The sequence below is a fragment of the Squalius cephalus genome, assembly GCF_949319135.1.
Source record: "Squalius cephalus genome assembly, chromosome: 16".
NCBI lineage: Eukaryota > Metazoa > Chordata > Actinopteri > Cypriniformes > Leuciscidae > Squalius > Squalius cephalus.
Window position 1 is genome coordinate 24,875,131 of NC_137137.1, and position 16,866 is coordinate 24,891,996.

The following is a 16,866-nucleotide window of genomic DNA, read 5'->3' on the forward strand; positions in this document are numbered from 1 at the left end:
ATGCTCAGCACATCTTTGCCCGTGATAACAAATTTGTGAAGAAGATTAGATAAACAGCAGTGGGTGTCGTGAGAAGCCAAACAACATCCAGCGAGTTAGATTTACAGATATATGCAGGCTAAAGTGATCCAGCACAGCACACAAAATAAGAGAGAATAACTTCTGTCTAGTGGGGAGAATCAAACAAATACATGTCCTAGTCACATTGTACTGCAAAATCGAAAAATAAAAAAGTACATTTTTAGAGCCATTAAGATTTTGTGATCTTGTGAAGCACAACTGCTTTCAACACTGATAATAATATGTTTATTAAGCGCCAAATCAGCATATTAGAATGATTCAGAAGGATCATGCGACACCTTACATGTGAATACCTTACATGGTAACACTTTATAATAACTTTCATTAATAAATTATTAACAAACATTATATAATGCTTAAAAGATAATTATATTCACAAAGCTAGAAATATGAGATCATTGCTTGTTAATGTTTACTAATGAACTTAAACATTACATAATGCTTTACTGATCATTATTTTATGTAAATTGAAATGCTTACAAAACAAATGTCATTACACTTTTCAATCATGCACTTCTTGAAAATCTACAAATGATTTTGACAGATGGTTTACAATGATTAAAAGAATCATTCATAAATCATTAACAAACATTATATAATGCTTAACGGATCATTAGTTAATATATATTCAAACAGCTATGAGATAATATGCGTGTTAATGTTTAAATCGACTTTTTAAACATTACACAATGATTAACAGATCCTTATATAATGTAATAAAATGCTAACAAATGTCATTAAACTTAAATGCATATATTGCCTAATGCACTTTTTTACATTTACAAATGTTGTAAAAAAAATTGGTTTAATTAGTAATTTTAAACACTATTCATTTGAACATGTTCATTAACTGAAACAACAGTCTGTAGAGGTCATAAATTTGATTTTCGATTTTGCTGGTGTGTATGCAGACTTCTACTATTTACAAATCACTTATTAATTATTTGTTCATGTTTCTGCAGTACCTAATCTAAAGTTGAAACTATTCATTATCTGTAAATGTTTCTAAACGTTTACTAATCATTTAGTGCCTTTATGTGCAGTCATCTCGATGAAAAAGTGTCCCAAATGACCTGAATTCACCCTTTTTACACAACTTTTTGCAGTACCCAATCTATTTATCATTTGTAAATGTTTATAAATGTTTACTACTAGTCATTTAGCACCTTTATGGGCAATGGACATTTTGCTACTGTAATAACGTTTGTATAAATGTAGTTAAGTTTAACTAAATGCTTGCTAAAGACATAACAACACATTGTTTTTGTCATTATAATTTAGCTGCAAAACACGCTTTTATTGCTTCAACACTACACTATATCCTTAAACAGGATATTCCTTGAATCATACAATCAACAGGAGAAAATACTTGTTCATTTATCAAAACAATGTAATATAAAGTTTGAACAGTGTTCCCTTATAGTAATGAAATTGACCCCTGTACACTGTTGAACCCTTAACCAATCCTTAAACCTACCCGTACCACCAAACCTGTCCCTAATCTTACCCGTATCACACCTCAATAGCAGCAAAAGTGTTTTGCAATAGAACATCAACACAGTAAGAGCATTATACCCAACAATGGATTTTTTTTTTTTTTTTAACATAAGTACATAGTTAAAGACATCTAATATAAAGTGGGACCAGTCATTGTGATAGTTCATTTTTCAGTTGAGCATCCGGATCACTCATAACTACCAAACACCTTTTTGCATTTCTACATTTGTAAATGTAAAAAAGTTAGGTAATAAATAAACTGAAGTTTAATGACATTTGTAGATTTACAAGAAGTTCTTGATCATATTAATGAAAGTTTAATGAAATTTATAAGCATTTTAATTTACATTAAATAATGATCCGTTAATTGTTATGTAATGTTTAATAAGTTCATCATTAGTAAACATTATCACATATTTCCTGCTATTTGAATATATATGAACTCCGTTAAAGCTACAATATGTAATTTTTTTTCGCCGCTAGGGGTCGCTAACCTCTTACAATATAACAAAGGCGTAGGTTGATTACGCATAAGCGGAATTATGGAACTTGTCGTCATGCTAATGGATCTAATAATGATTATGGATAGATTGCTAACGAGAGACAGATATCAGCGCCACACGCGAGTCCCGCGAATATAAAGGAATAAGGACATTTCATTCTACGGAACTACACGCTGAAAAGAATGACTAAATAAAAGTGTGCTGAATTACTACTCACATAGGTCAGTTTATTTGACGAATTAAACTTGTGAGGTAAAGTAGTGCTGTTTCACTTGGTCTAACATTACATTATCACACTAAACTGCATTTGAGTGTGTTGAAAGTTATAATGTTATTCTATGTGTTAGTTTGTTTGCTGTATGAGACTATCAGTAAGCTAGATCAACATAAGAATAACATACTGATCATATTCTAACATTTCATCATGTTGAGCTATATAACATTGATTAGTTTTATGTACATTTGCTCACCTGTCTAATTAAGTACATGCAAGAGTGGTGTCTCGTCAAGTCGAAGTTAGTCGCGGACGTGAAGCTCTCGGCATCTCGAAAACGCAAAGTCGATATTGATCCTCGTTTTGTTTCTTCTTTTGTTCCAAAGTCTGCTTGCCATGGTACATAATGTTTGAACGAAACAACAACAGCGTGAATGTGCCGCTTGAAGTAACGCAGTTGTCCACGTCTGTCGCCATGGTTACTATGGCAGTACAAGCGGAAACCAGGGAGAACACGGATATTACGTCACTGACAGGCGACAATGACCAGGGACGAGCCATTATTTAAAATTGGAATTTCTCAAATAAAATTTTTTTGGGAACTTTTGGGATATTGTAAGTACACAACTGCAGGAAATATATCACACTGTGCAAGTGATTTTTGGATATTTTATTACAAAAATCTTACATATTGTACCTTTAAGCATTGTATAATGTTTGTTAATGATTTATTAATCAAAGTTATTATAGTGTTACCAATTACATTTTAAAATATATATATTCAAAAAAATGAACAGTAGTGTAGCAATTTACTTTGTACATTATTATTTTTCACATTACAGTAAGGAGAATGAGATCTTTTTGCATTAAGGAAATGAAAACAAGAAATTTTGGAAACTTTGTAGAGAAAAATACTGGCAAAAAAGCAAAAACATAGTTATTTTTACACTGGGCCTACAGTTCATCCGATAATTAGATTTTCTGAATAATTTTAATAATAAACTCCCTCACACCAAAATGAAGTAACAAGAACCTTAATAATCACAAAAAAAAGAAACAAAGGAAAAAGTCAAGCAAGCCATTAGGAACATTCTAGAAAAGTTATGATGCAACTGACCCACTCCACACAGCAGTCTGGCACACATCCCGTCTTTGGGGTAGTAGGAGGAGGTGCAGTGGAGACAGTGGCCTGTGGACGTACACACGGTGCAATTTGGAGGGCAGGGATCACAAGTTCCCTTGGGAGAATGGAAATAACCCCCTGGACAGCTTTCACGACACTCCCGTTCAAAGAGGTACCGCTCCACTCCGAACTTATCTGTGTGAAAACAGAAACAGAATAGAAACAATGTTAAGAGCCTGTATTTTTCTCTGCCAAGCGAGGCGGTCATGACTCAGTTTACCTTTTCCACAACGAGTACATTTATCAGGCCCCTCGTCTGAACATTCCAGGCATGTGTGGTGGCAAAGATGACACTGTCCATCCCTCTCGTGCTTCCCAGGATCACAGCCGAGCACACATTGCCCATTATCAAACAACCTGCCAAAGAATACAAAAGTGAAATCTTTTCCCCACACACTGCACATTCTGTCTCACTACAGCTGTGTTTGGATATGCTGACGTGCTGTAAGAAACAAGTGACTTGTTCACGCCTCACCGAGTGGACAAGCAGCTGATGCAGTCTTTACTCTCAGGTCCAGTGCACTTGTAGCAGGTTGAGTCACACAGTTTACATTTTTTATGTTCGTTAAAATACTCCCCTGAAAATAAAATACAGACAACACATAAACTACATATAGATCCATTATATAATGGCATGAGCCAACTAGAACATCCTATACTTTATCTAGTGGGAATTTAATTTAGCAGTTGCTCCATGCTTTGCTGGTGAATAATCCAACTTTAAATGATGCTTGTTATATTATAATATTTGTATATTTATGTAGCATCACAAATAACTTTTGAGATACTTTTTTCTGGAAGGCACAATACGAAAAATAGAAAAAAACAAACAAAAACAAAATCAAACAAGCAAGTAAAAACCCAAATAACAAATAAAACAAACAAAATTAAATGAGAAATAAAACAAACAAAAACAAAATTACACATAAAACAAAATGGAAAAATACAAATAAACAAAACAAAAAAACAAAATCAAACAAGCAAGCAAAAACCCAAATGACAAATAAGAAAACAAATAAACAAAATTAAATGAAAAACAAACAAACAAAAAGAAACAACAAACCAAATGATACATAAAAAAAGTCAAATACAAATAAGCAAACAAAAAACTAAAGCAAATGACAAATAAACAAAACCAAATGAAAAATAAACAAAACAAGCAAACAAAACCAAGTGATAAATAAAAGCAACCAAAACCAAATAAACAAAACCAGATGATAAATAAACAAATTAACAAATCAAATGACGAAAACAAACAAAACCAAGCAATAAAACGAAAATACAAACAAGCAAACAAAACCAAATATCAAATAAGCATACTTGCATATATACAAAAAGAGAAAAACTGAGTGCTTACCTGTTCTGGGATTTAGTATTAATTAATGAAAAGGACTTCTGGTTGAAGGATTGACCAGCTGATTTCAGACAATTCAAAAGGCCATGCAAATGCAGGATTCATAAATCAGAACACTCTCAAAAGAAGAAAGCAAGCTCATGCAGGACGCACACATACAATGTGAAAATCGGAATATTTCGAAAAAGGTGATTTTGTGAGTTGCAATAAATGACCGCGTAAAAAGATCAATCAATCAATTGAACTACACCCAATATCTTTGTTAGCATAAACAAAAAAAATATTTTTCAGAAATCCAAGAAAAGATTATATTAATAAAGATGACAGTAACTCAAAGTCAAGTCATAAAGGCAACAGATTAATCTTACAGATTAAAAAATAATGCAATTTTATAACTCTCAAGGTGCCAGAATGGATACAAAACTATCCTAAAGTGATGTCATGGGACTGAAGAAAGCTAAAGACATTGAGTTAACCTTTAACCCCCAGGCCGAGCAATCTATCTGTGAGATTTCCTTTAGAGAGAGCGGGACATCTATGGCCGACTGACCCTCCTGATGACCTCAGCTTACGCTCTGATACACTCTATTCACTCAAATCTGACAATCCTGATGCAAACGCTCACGACCCCACATGACCGTAAATGAGTTGTCAATCACTGGACTTAAAGAAACGGTCCAAAGCCAATGTCATCCCTGAGTTAAAGGAGTTTTCTCACTCAGAACGGCTTATATTAAAATGCTTAAGAATTACTTTGATATTCGACACAGGATTCTAACATTTGAAACAGCTAAAGTGTTAATAGTAATGGTTATATCATTTTATTCACCAGTGACAATGGCTGAGTGGGAGCTGCAAATATTTAAAAAATGTTCCTTCTAAAGGAAACGGCCACAGGTCAAAACAAGGGGCTGTGCATACATTGTCTCTGTTAAAGTCATTGTGACCAGTGCACATTTGAGTTCAATTTCTCTCTGTCAAATGCCGAATTGTTCTCTTCAAAAAAAAGAGCCTTTTGTGAGGAAACAAGGAGAAGTCGAATCATTCTCACACCAGTTCACCACAAGAATTTAACTCCAAACAATATTTCTTGAAGTCAAAGAACACTAGATTTTTCAGATATAAAAATAAAACTTGACAGCAAAACACTACGGTATATGTGGTTTTCTGAGTGGGCCTTCCCGTGTTGCTATATCGTTGTGTTCTGGGTAGTTTTTTATGGATCCAAGTCAAAAGTCTCAATGACATTCTGAACTCTATATATGGCTTGGGTCACTTCTATGCAAGTCTATGGATTTGTTTTCGCCCATTTACAGCCAAATGAAAAATTTCAGTCGGATTGTCCCTCTGATTGCGTGGCGGACAAAAAATGTTTTTCAATTAAATGAATGAAGTTTCAATTAAATTATGAAGTAGACCTGAGCATAGACCTTAAAATGAAATTTGAACAATGAAAATTGTCATTAATCTTGAATGCTTCAGAGCACATCCGTAAGATTGGTCTCTTTTTAAAGAAGACACGTGGCAGATTATTTCTTAAGTGAGAAAAGTAAAAGTGAACAAAGTTGTAGAAGTTTAAGTTTATTGTGAGGAAAATGCACAAAAATACTATTTTCAATTTTTATTTGAAATATATAGTTTTCAAAACATGTTTCAAAATATTACTCTAAAACTGCAAGAAAATCCAAACCATAAATCTAAACAAGTTGTGTTCCAAATTTGCGGTATATATATCTTTAAAAAATTACCAGTGAGATTTTGTTGGACGCAGTACCAAAAGTTTCCACTAGATGAATTTCGTTTCCAATGTGGTCATTTTTGACCGTGAGGGTTACAAGTGAACTTTTTTTTTTTTTTTTTTCAGGGCCATTTAACCTTTTCGAATCATGTACATGATTTGTTTTTTCCTTTTACAAAGTTTCGTACCATTCCGATTAAGTTAAAAATTCTAAAAAACGAAAACGTTTACGGTCAAAAATTATCGAAGAGCACCAGTAATTTGAGCAAGTATGTCATTTAAATGAGCAAACAAAAGTAGTCTCATTTAATCTCTCTGAGTCTTGTTTTTATTTTAAAGTTCATTAATAAAAAGATCAGTAAACCATTTGTTTCGTCCAGTCTTCTCTACATGATAAAACATTTTTTTTCTTGGCCCTGACTACAAACACATCTTCATCTAGACTAACTGTTCATGGCAGCCGGCTAAAAACAGAATTATAAAATAATTTTAGAAAACTCATCATCCGTTTCCCCCTTATTTCAATTGAACGTGGGTGCAAAATATATTTTAAGGTTAATAGAGATAAAAATACATATATACATTAAGAAAAAACGTTGCCAGAACAGAGTAAATGCAACACATTTGAACATAGACTGATTCTCTATATAACATTAGTTACTGTATGTAACGTTGCATGTATTGAGTTCGCAGAAAACGTACATCATACTACAACTTTTTTTGCGTCATGAATACTCAATTAGCATTAAGTGGCTGCAACGCCATCCACAAAACACAACTCATTTGAACTATGACCATTTATAAATCTTTTTCATAAATAAAAGGCTACGTCATCTTAAACCACAGCATTCATAAATAAAAGACAGAAATCCCCTTAACATTGAGCAAAAGTGGATTGGTCGAACATGTCCTTAATGAATGTAGAAGTCTAATTTGTGTTGTGTAGTACTATTAGTATAACTAAACATTTCACCTCGTTTCTGACCTTTATTAAAATGTAATGCACTCCTCTCAAGTATTTTTCTTTTCGTTTCCCAGGATACTGCAATGACATACAGTAAAAATGGCCAGTAAATAAACATCTAAACTAAAAATCAATTTGAATTCACAAATATTTGTTGGACGCAATGAATCCAAGACACAAATGTGAATTCAAAAAGCTCTCTCTAACAACTCCATTATGTCAATAGCACCAGTTATGTGAATAAAAGACTTATTACTCCCATAAAGACAGAATAATGAACTATTTTAAGTGGCCATTTCAAAGTTGATTAAAATGGAGCGGTTTAACTTTTCATTTGCATGATAAATCAATCAAATATAAATAGCTGACCCTGATCTACCCGGACACACTATTCATTTCACATGAATTATTTAGGATTAATATTGTGGAGCTGTTTGATGAAATGGCAAGATACAAAAAAAATGCATGTATAGGGATTTATTTCATTTTTTAAAGGCATATCACGAATGGCCTGGTAAGGTATAGTTAATTAAAAGTGTTTCAAACCTCATTTCAGCTAACACGTCTAAAACCTGCACTTCAGCCCAGTCAATGTTTCTTCATGGCTACACTAAAACCGGTTGTGGTTACGCTTAGGTTTCCCGAAACCTATTTTTCCACTTATGAAATGATAATGAAACACACGAACACGCACGCGCACACACATACACACACAAAAACAAGTAAGAGATCTGAGCCTGAGGTGAAGAATTTCTGAACAGTGAGACCACCTGACATGACGGCATTCGTCTCATCTTGATGCTCATGCTTGGCTAAACGGGTCATTAGTGTTAGTACAATACTCATCCCTTCAGGAAAGTACTTCTTATTGTATCTTGTATTGATTTTACTGCGGTCGTGAAGATCAGTGGATGAACCTGCGCTATGGTTTATGTCGTTCCTTTGCTCACAGAGGTCTTGCTGAAACTTGTAGAGGTTCTCTGAGTGTGCTTTATTCAGAATATGCACAAACTGGCTTTGATCACTGCTGTCATAATGTGTGAAACTAGCGGAAAAATAAAGAACCGCCTCTTCAACGCTCAGCATGTCGCTCCAAATTCTTCTCTGGACCCAAAGGGAAGAAAAAGGTACAAAAATTTTGGCATCCATGCTTTGGTCACAAAATACCGACATGTATGATTTGCTGTTTATTACTGATCCCAGTCGCACCACCCTGACAGCTTCTGTCGATACGCACGCGCACACACACACACACACGCACGCACACACACGCGTGCACACACACACACACAGATAAAGGTAGGTTTGTTGTAGTTCTGGCATCGAGAAACCTCACAATGTAGTCCCATATTCGAGGTTCCCGACTGGAATATAAATTAGCGGAACGTGAGCGGCAAGTGGGGCCGGAAAAGTTCCTTCAGCCCTTTAGAGAACATGTTCTACAGCACAGCTGCTGCAGAACCTTCCTCTGGCACAGATTGTTCTTTTTCACAAGCACACAGAAACTTCCCTCAGCCCACGATTCTTCATTTGCTTTCCAGAGAGCAGGAAGAGGAGAGGAGCAGAAACAGCGCGCGATCGGGCAGCGGAGAGGAAGCGATGCAGATCGTAGCAAGGTGATAGATGACAGGCAAATGTTGTTTTGTTGGGGGTTTTTTTGTTTTGTTTTTTATCCAGTTGATTGTTCGACGGACGGAGGATATCCGGGTGTGATTGGAATCCAGGATGAAAAGATTTGAAGGAAAGATCATCGGGAAGAAAAGGAGAACAAACATTTAGAAAGTGATCATTTTTACAGTGTCACAGGTTGACAGAGTAACTTTATTTTCCTTTGCTAGAAAAAGCACACATTATGCTCCACTGTAAAAATGAAGTCCATGTTGAACTCAAGGTTCCCAAAATGCACTTGGGTCATCAAGAGGTAACACTTTACAATAAGGTCTCTTTTGTTAACATCAGTTAATATATTAACTAACACGAACTGACAATGAGCAATACATTTGTTACAGTATTTATTACTATCTTTGTTCATGTTAATTAATAACAATCCAGCTGTTCATTGTTTGTTCATGTTAGTTCATAGTGCATTAACTAATGTTAACAAAAACAAATTCTGATTTCCATAATGTATTAGTAAATGTTGAAATATTAACTAAGATTTAAAAAATGCTGTAGAAGTATTGTTCGTTCTTAGTTCATGTTAAAGTCCCCCGTGGTGAAAGTCAAGTTTTTAATGGTGTGTTTTTAATATGCTTTAAGGCAAACCGTGTGCAAATTCATAAGTCAACACCATTGCTGAGTATTTCCTCCTTAAAACTGCAGTGAACCAAAGACAGTCTAAACAACGCAGTTTGAAATCGCTGGTGTTTCTGACGTCACAAACTACCCTGTAACCAATCATGTCAACATGTGATCGTCAACGAGTGGATCTCTGAGCTGGTGTGAGTGAGTGGAGGCGGGGCTAATTTGCATATTCATAGAACCACGTATAATAAATGAGACAAGGGTGTAGAGTTACATTCAAGCTATTTTAAGGCACGCTTTGGTGATCAAAGATGAGTTTTAAGCGATACAACTATTGACTACAGAGAGACTTTAAAGTAGTTAACTAATGAAACCTTATTGTAAATTGTTACCCATCAAGAAAAATTTGAGAATAAATTGGCCTGAAATATTGGGCACATCTCATGAAACCAGACATATTTCACCTCAAAATCAGGAGAAAGGATGTTAAAAATTATATTTTGCATTAAATTAGCCTTATAACTATTTTAAATCTATAATTAAGTAATTTATATGAATTAATTTTATTTTATTGTAAAGTATTTATGCATCATATTTGTTGTACTGCGAATATAAATTTAAAAACCCATTACAAAAATGAGAATCAATATTGAGAATCATGGGAAATAACAGTACTTTTCAAAAGTTTGGGGTCAGTAAGATTTTTTGAAAGAAATTAATCCTTAATGCACTCAGCAAGGAAACACTTTTACATTAAAAATGGATATATATGCTGTTCTTTTGAATGTTCTATTCATTGTTTGCGAAATAGAATTGTATTTTTATTTTGGGGTGAAATGTGACCTGGACAAGTTTTTCCAAAAAGGCAATATCAGAAAGACAAAAATCAACAAACCATGATTAATCCCCATGCAAAAACTCAAATATTTTGCTGTACAAAAGATTCAGAGGAAAGAAAACACAAAATGAAGAAGCTGGCCGAAAGCTAACACGGATGAATCTACGGTACTCACCATCTTTGCAGATGGTGCTGACGACACACACGCCATTTTCCAGGTTATATCCGTTGACGCAAGTGCTGCAGTTCCTCTCCCCCGGGCCTGTGCAGGCGTAGCATGTAGGATCACACCTGGAAGCACAATCACACCCGCCACGTGTCAAACGCATCATTTCCGCTTTCAATCGAAAGACTTTCTCAGTGAACTACTGACTTTTGACAGGACTTTTGGACGTCTCCGTTGTCTGTCGTTTGTTCCGCCAAGTAATATCCCACGCTGCAGCTGGAGACGCAACGCCACTCCTCGAAGTAATAGCCCGGAGCGCACTCATTACACGCTTCCATACCAGTTCCTGAGAACATGGGACGAAATAACATCATGTTCCACAAAAAGCAGACTGCAAATAATGTGGAATAAACAACCTGAAAGGGTTTCTTCTGAGAATGCTCAGAAGGCCATTGGCCATAGTGTATTAGTTACAAAAACACAAATAACTTGTGACTTCACATATCATTAAGGATGGAAGCTAATCTCAGAAAGAATTAATTCGCTGATTTAGAGGCGTGGACAAAATAAACTCGTGCAATTTACATATGAACGCGCCCGGAGACAATGGAAAAATATACGGAGAGCACCAATTCAATTCAATTCACTTTTTTTTTTTGATAGTGCTTTTAACAATACATTTAAAAAAGCAAAGCAGCTTTACAGAAAATGCATGTATTACACTTTAGAGTGATCTGTTATTAGAGGTGACTGTGTCCAAGTTATGCATTTCAGAAATGTACATATACAAATCACACAGTTAGCGAAAAATGTATTCATTTAACAATGTATTAATTTAAGGCAGAAACAATGAGCTCATTGAGGTAAATAATACATGTTGTTAACATTTAACATTTAATGTTTAGGATATGTAGGAAACTTTAGCATTGATGCATGCTGATTCAGAGTTAGCTTTCGTTTCTGCTCTGATAGCTGCATGTGGGAAATCAGGAATGGTGAGAGAACATTGTGCTTGGTACGTTTTTCTTCTTCAAACCAAACTTGGGTCTTCAGCCGACAAAGTTTAAATCCTGTCTGGCTAGTGCGCTTCCTGTAATGTTTACGCATTCGACCACATGAGCGTTTACACTACGAAAGCAATCTGGTTGAATGGGTTTTTGACTACCTCTGGAAGTGGTCAAAAGTGGACAAGCTCAAAACGTTTTACACCCCATTTACACCCACATTTAGTGTCGTCCACTTGTGATCAGGGTTGCATTTCCCGAACAACGACGTAACTCGCTGCTTAACTACCGTAGTGCGATGCATCGTTGAAGAAATCAACTAGCTAGTCACGACTGTTTCCCGAAACCATATTGTCGCAAATTGGTCGTTCAACCACGTTGGATAAGTAATTACCTTCTTTTAATGAAACTGTTTGAGTTCGAATTAACGCTAGATGTTTTGATATAAATTACAGACATGGCATTTGAGGACTATTTCTCATTTTTCTTTATTTCTAGATTCAATCATAGTCATACATAGTCGAGCACGTTCACACATGCGCACTCTTCAAAAACAGTGCTTTAAATCTCTTGACAAACTAAAAGACATAAATTACATTTTTATGTATTCTAAATTAAAGACACAGGTTGTACTGCATGTCAGCTTGCTTATTTTGCTCAAGATAAGGAAGCAAAGTCCACGTCATGCAAACTAGAATGCTTCTAACCACAGGTCGAGACTGCTGTCGTTCCAACCACACAACTTTGCGATGCTGTTTGCGAATGTTCGCTGGAACGATGGCTTCGGGAAACACGGACTTGTTGAACTATGCTGATAACGATGGAACTTGCGAACATAGTTGGCCAACGATGCTTTTGGGAAATGCACCCCTCCAGGGCCTGAGAGTCAAAGGTTTCTCTTTACAGTGTGTTTTTACAAGCGTTAAGCATTTTAGCCAATCACAATCAAATCAACTTAGACTATCAGAGGTGCTAATCAGTAAGTTAGTCAAAATCCGCTGAAAAAACACGGTTTAATTTTGTTTGTGTGGCTTGGGATTCCTTTCATTATAACCGACAAATTGTAAACGCAATGTACATACGATTTTCATTGTACAATTAAGATAACTCCTGTTATAATAAAATAAAGCTTTCACGAGAGTGCAGAATTCAGTGAGCTTGCGCTTTAGAAAACGACAGCCTTAGTGATTATAAAGGGAGGCTCTTTCTCTTGCTTTCTGTTTATTACTCATTCACATTCTGAATACAAGTTTAGTTTTTCATGCTGCTAAATACACTGCAAAGTTTCTGGATTGACAACCGTATTTAAATGTGAGATTGAATCGGAAACTGCGATGATTGACAGTGAAAACCAATGGATGAGACAAAACTGGACAACATTTTTTAAAATACTTAATTCTGCAGTTTTTGCTATAGTACCGAAATTGGTACAGAGAATTGCTAAATGTTACTGGTGTTGATACTGAGTAATGAAATTTTGGTGCCGTGAAAAACCGTGATATACGACATAATTATACGTTTTTGTCATAATTTCATAATTTTTTGACATACTAATTAAAAAGCCAAAACTGACATGAAAACTCAATTATGAAATTATTAGAACCTAAGTCTAAATTATGTCAGAATCCCAATTTATATCAATTTTAACTTTTAATCTCACCTTTTATCTCATTTATGACTGTCAATTTCAATTGATCTCATAATTTTGATTGGTGGTGGCTTGACTGTGTGCAGCAGCTTTGAGGACTCATCTTCAACCCCAGACCTGATGTTCTGTTGAAGCCAGTAGTTGATAGTGTATCTCTACCTCATGTTGTGTTCAACTTATTGAAGTAGTTTTTTCTCATTAGTCTCTTTTCGATCACACTATGATTGAGACTTAAAATGCAGAAGTGAGTTAACTTTAATGATTGTTTATTTCATGGTTAATTAATCTGTTTTTCTCTTAGTTTATTTGAAATTTGCTAGTTAATCATTTATTTCTTTATTTGTGGGGTTAGTAGGGAGGAGGGTGCCATTTATTTTGGATTTGAATTTTTCTCCTGTTTATGTTAGTAAGGGAGTTAGCTTATTTTGCTGTACTCTTGTTTTCTTTTCTTTTAGTTTAAGTAGTTTGGTTAATAAGGAGTTCGACTGATTATGTTTGTTGTTTTGGCAATACCCCCTTCTGAATCTGATACCCCTCTTTTTCTTTTGCCTAATTTGTAAATAAAAACTACTTTTCTTTCATGAGATAATTATGTGGTTATTGTGAAACAACTCTGGGTCTGGAGACGGGGTGGCTTCATGCTGTTGCACATTCATTTCACCACCATCCATTTTTGCTGTTGCTTTCCTCCCCTAGATCAATCAGGAAATCGTAACACTTTTTGTAGTATAATTATTACTGTCATTTTTATGATTTGTCAAAGCATGATATTTTTTTCTTATGTGGCAGAAATAGGCTTCATAGTCTCGACTCTAAAAGGTCCATGAAGACGATGTTCTTAAAGATACTTAAAGATAATTTGAAACGTGATGAGCATCATAACTGTACACACACATATACATATACACATACACATATACACATATACACATATATATATATATATATATATATATATATATATATATATATATATGCACTGTTTTTAAAATCTGGTGCAGAATAAGAGCTAACAACAGTAATTGTGCTGGATGAACTATATTCAGAAGCTAAGCACTGGTTGTTCTGCAAAGCCTTAGTAATTAGCTGCCGTTTCTGAACACTGGAGTTAACAGCACAGACATAATGGTCTCAGAAGGCACAGTCTTGTTAAGTCTAGAACTTCAAAATTACATCATACTGTGCATCACGATGAATAGCGCCTAAAGGGGCATATATGCATTACAAAACATATTATAGCCAATCAGTGTTCTCTCCCACAGTTTATGGAAAACAAAGACTACTGTAAAGTAATATTTTATAAATTACATTTAAGTGAAAGGCTGTAATCAAATTCTATTGTAAATCTAAATGGAAAATAAAGTCCTTTACATAAATGTGCAATGTTTACCTGCACAGGTGGCACAAGTCGTGTGGCACTTTTCACATGCCCGTCGGTGCCCATTATAATAGGTGCCAGGTTCACAGCTCAGTTGGCACTTATTCCCCTGTAGGCTGTAGACAGAAAGAAAGAGAGAATTACTCAAAAGGGGTTCAACGCTGAGGCTGAGCCACAAATTATTTCTTACACTTTACGTCACTGTATAAAAATTATTGAGGGAGTAAATCTCCATAGGGGGCGCCAGAGCATATCAGAGGAGAAGGATAATACATTTACAAGTAAAATCAATAATATAATATAATATAATATAATATAATATAATATAATATAATATAATATAATATAATATAATATAATATAATATAATATAATATAATATAATATAATATAATATAATATAATAAAAATATAAACAATAATACAAATGTATAAATAATGATATATAAACTAAATATAATATTCATGAAAAATAATATTATGTAATATTTCTAGACCAGGAAAAAAACCTCTAAAATATGTTATTGGATAGAAATTGCTATTTGTGAGTAAAAATAAAAATAAATAAAAAAAAACTGTTAAATCACAAATAACTAGAGAAGTCATGCACATACATTTATGTAAATAAACCCTAAATAACATGAAGCTACTAAAATGTCTGGAATTATGTAATTACATTTTTTGAATTATTTATAATACTTTTAATAAATTATAAAAATAAAATAAAAATCACTAATGGAATTTCCATGTGAGTAACATTTTTAATCATTTATAATGTTTTTTAATTAATCACACTTAATGAACACACCTAAGTTTTAACATTTTAAATATAAATTATGTTGCTAAAACAGCACCTGTAATATGTGAGGAAATATCTCTCAAAATGGTCAGCATGCAGCATTGAAGAACAAAGGTTTTATTCTTTACATTTACTCTTAATATTTTTTTTAAAGTAAGTGTGTGTGTGTGTGTGTGCGTGCGTGAGATTATAGTAGACTACAAAAAAAATGAATGACTAGCCATATGAATAATTACAAAGACTGTAATTGCAACCTTAAACTGAGAAACCGAGGCCAGAAAAATGTATCTCATCTGGGCTCCAGCTCTACAATCCTGTTTCATACGTACTATAGCCTAAACAAGTCTGAATAGATCAACAACAACGGATTAAAGTCCAAATGAGTGGGTGAAAAACCTTTACGTATATTCACAGAACACTTCAAAACAATTCACAGAACAGCTGCTGCGTATTACGCCAGATTTTCTGCCATGACCCCTTTTTCTTTTCTCTCTCCATTTTCCACATCTCTCTCTCTCTCTCTCTCTCTCTCTCTCTCTTTATCTAACGCTAGAGTGGAGTAGGAAAAGCCCAAGTAAAAATCGCTCACTAGAGACAGTATTTCAACATACATCTGAACTCAAGAGCTTGACATCGGTAACAGGATGTTTCCAGTGATAATTTAGTGTCTAGCCAGCGCGGCTTTACCTTGACAGCTCTCAACGTAGAACTAGGAAAATATGGGAGTCCAAGATTCCGACTATATTTCAGTCCAAATCTTAGTAAAAAAAAAATGTATCCCTACGAGGTGGAATATTGTATTTGCAACAGGCTGAATGTGGGGAATTACCTGAGACCAATTTGGCATTCTGTGCAGATGTTCGCCGAGGTGCATTTCTTGCAGTTGTCGCTGCATTTCCGGCACATGGTGGAGTCTGCGGGAGAACAGTCACATAAGGTCTCAAATTCAACAATTCATCTTCAGCCAATCAGCATGTACAGTATGTTTTCTGGAGTGAGATGGCGTGTGAATGGACTTGCCAAGGTCCAGGTAGAAGCCGTCGAGACAGGAGCTGATGCAGTTGTTGGCTCCCTCCACCAGGTACAGACCCGGGCGACAGGTGGAACACTGATCGCTGCGACTGCCGACGCAAGACTCGCACAGCGGAGAGCACTTCTTACAGCGCTTCTTATCGTCCCGGAAAAACCCAGACGGACACTCGGGAACACACGTCCTGAGAGACACACGAGGCGGAGGTGGAAAGGGAAAGACAGA

The 16,866-nt window shown here is 35.0% G+C and overlaps 1 protein-coding gene across 4 annotated transcripts in view; it reads right to left on the reverse strand.

The window, feature by feature from the left end:
- Positions 1–16,866, reverse strand: part of pcsk5b (proprotein convertase subtilisin/kexin type 5b) — a 74,749-nt gene that overhangs the window by 25,380 nt on the left and 32,503 nt on the right. For 2 of the 4 annotated variants that reach the window (XM_079897138.1, XM_079897137.1), the window contains exons 16-23: positions 16,632–16,825; positions 16,441–16,525; positions 14,825–14,928; positions 10,990–11,128; positions 10,792–10,907; positions 3,954–4,056; positions 3,699–3,835; positions 3,413–3,613 (exon numbers count right to left, since the gene is read on the reverse strand). In XM_079897138.1, the coding sequence (XP_079753264.1) occupies positions 3,413–3,613; positions 3,699–3,835; positions 3,954–4,056; positions 10,792–10,907; positions 10,990–11,128; positions 14,825–14,928; positions 16,441–16,525; positions 16,632–16,825 (1,079 nt within the window). Of the gene's footprint in view, positions 1–3,412; positions 3,614–3,698; positions 3,836–3,953; positions 4,057–6,440; positions 9,068–10,791; positions 10,908–10,989; positions 11,129–14,824; positions 14,929–16,440; positions 16,526–16,631; positions 16,826–16,866 lie in introns of those variants that run through there. The other 2 variants (XM_079897140.1, XM_079897139.1) reach the window with 2 other exon arrangements.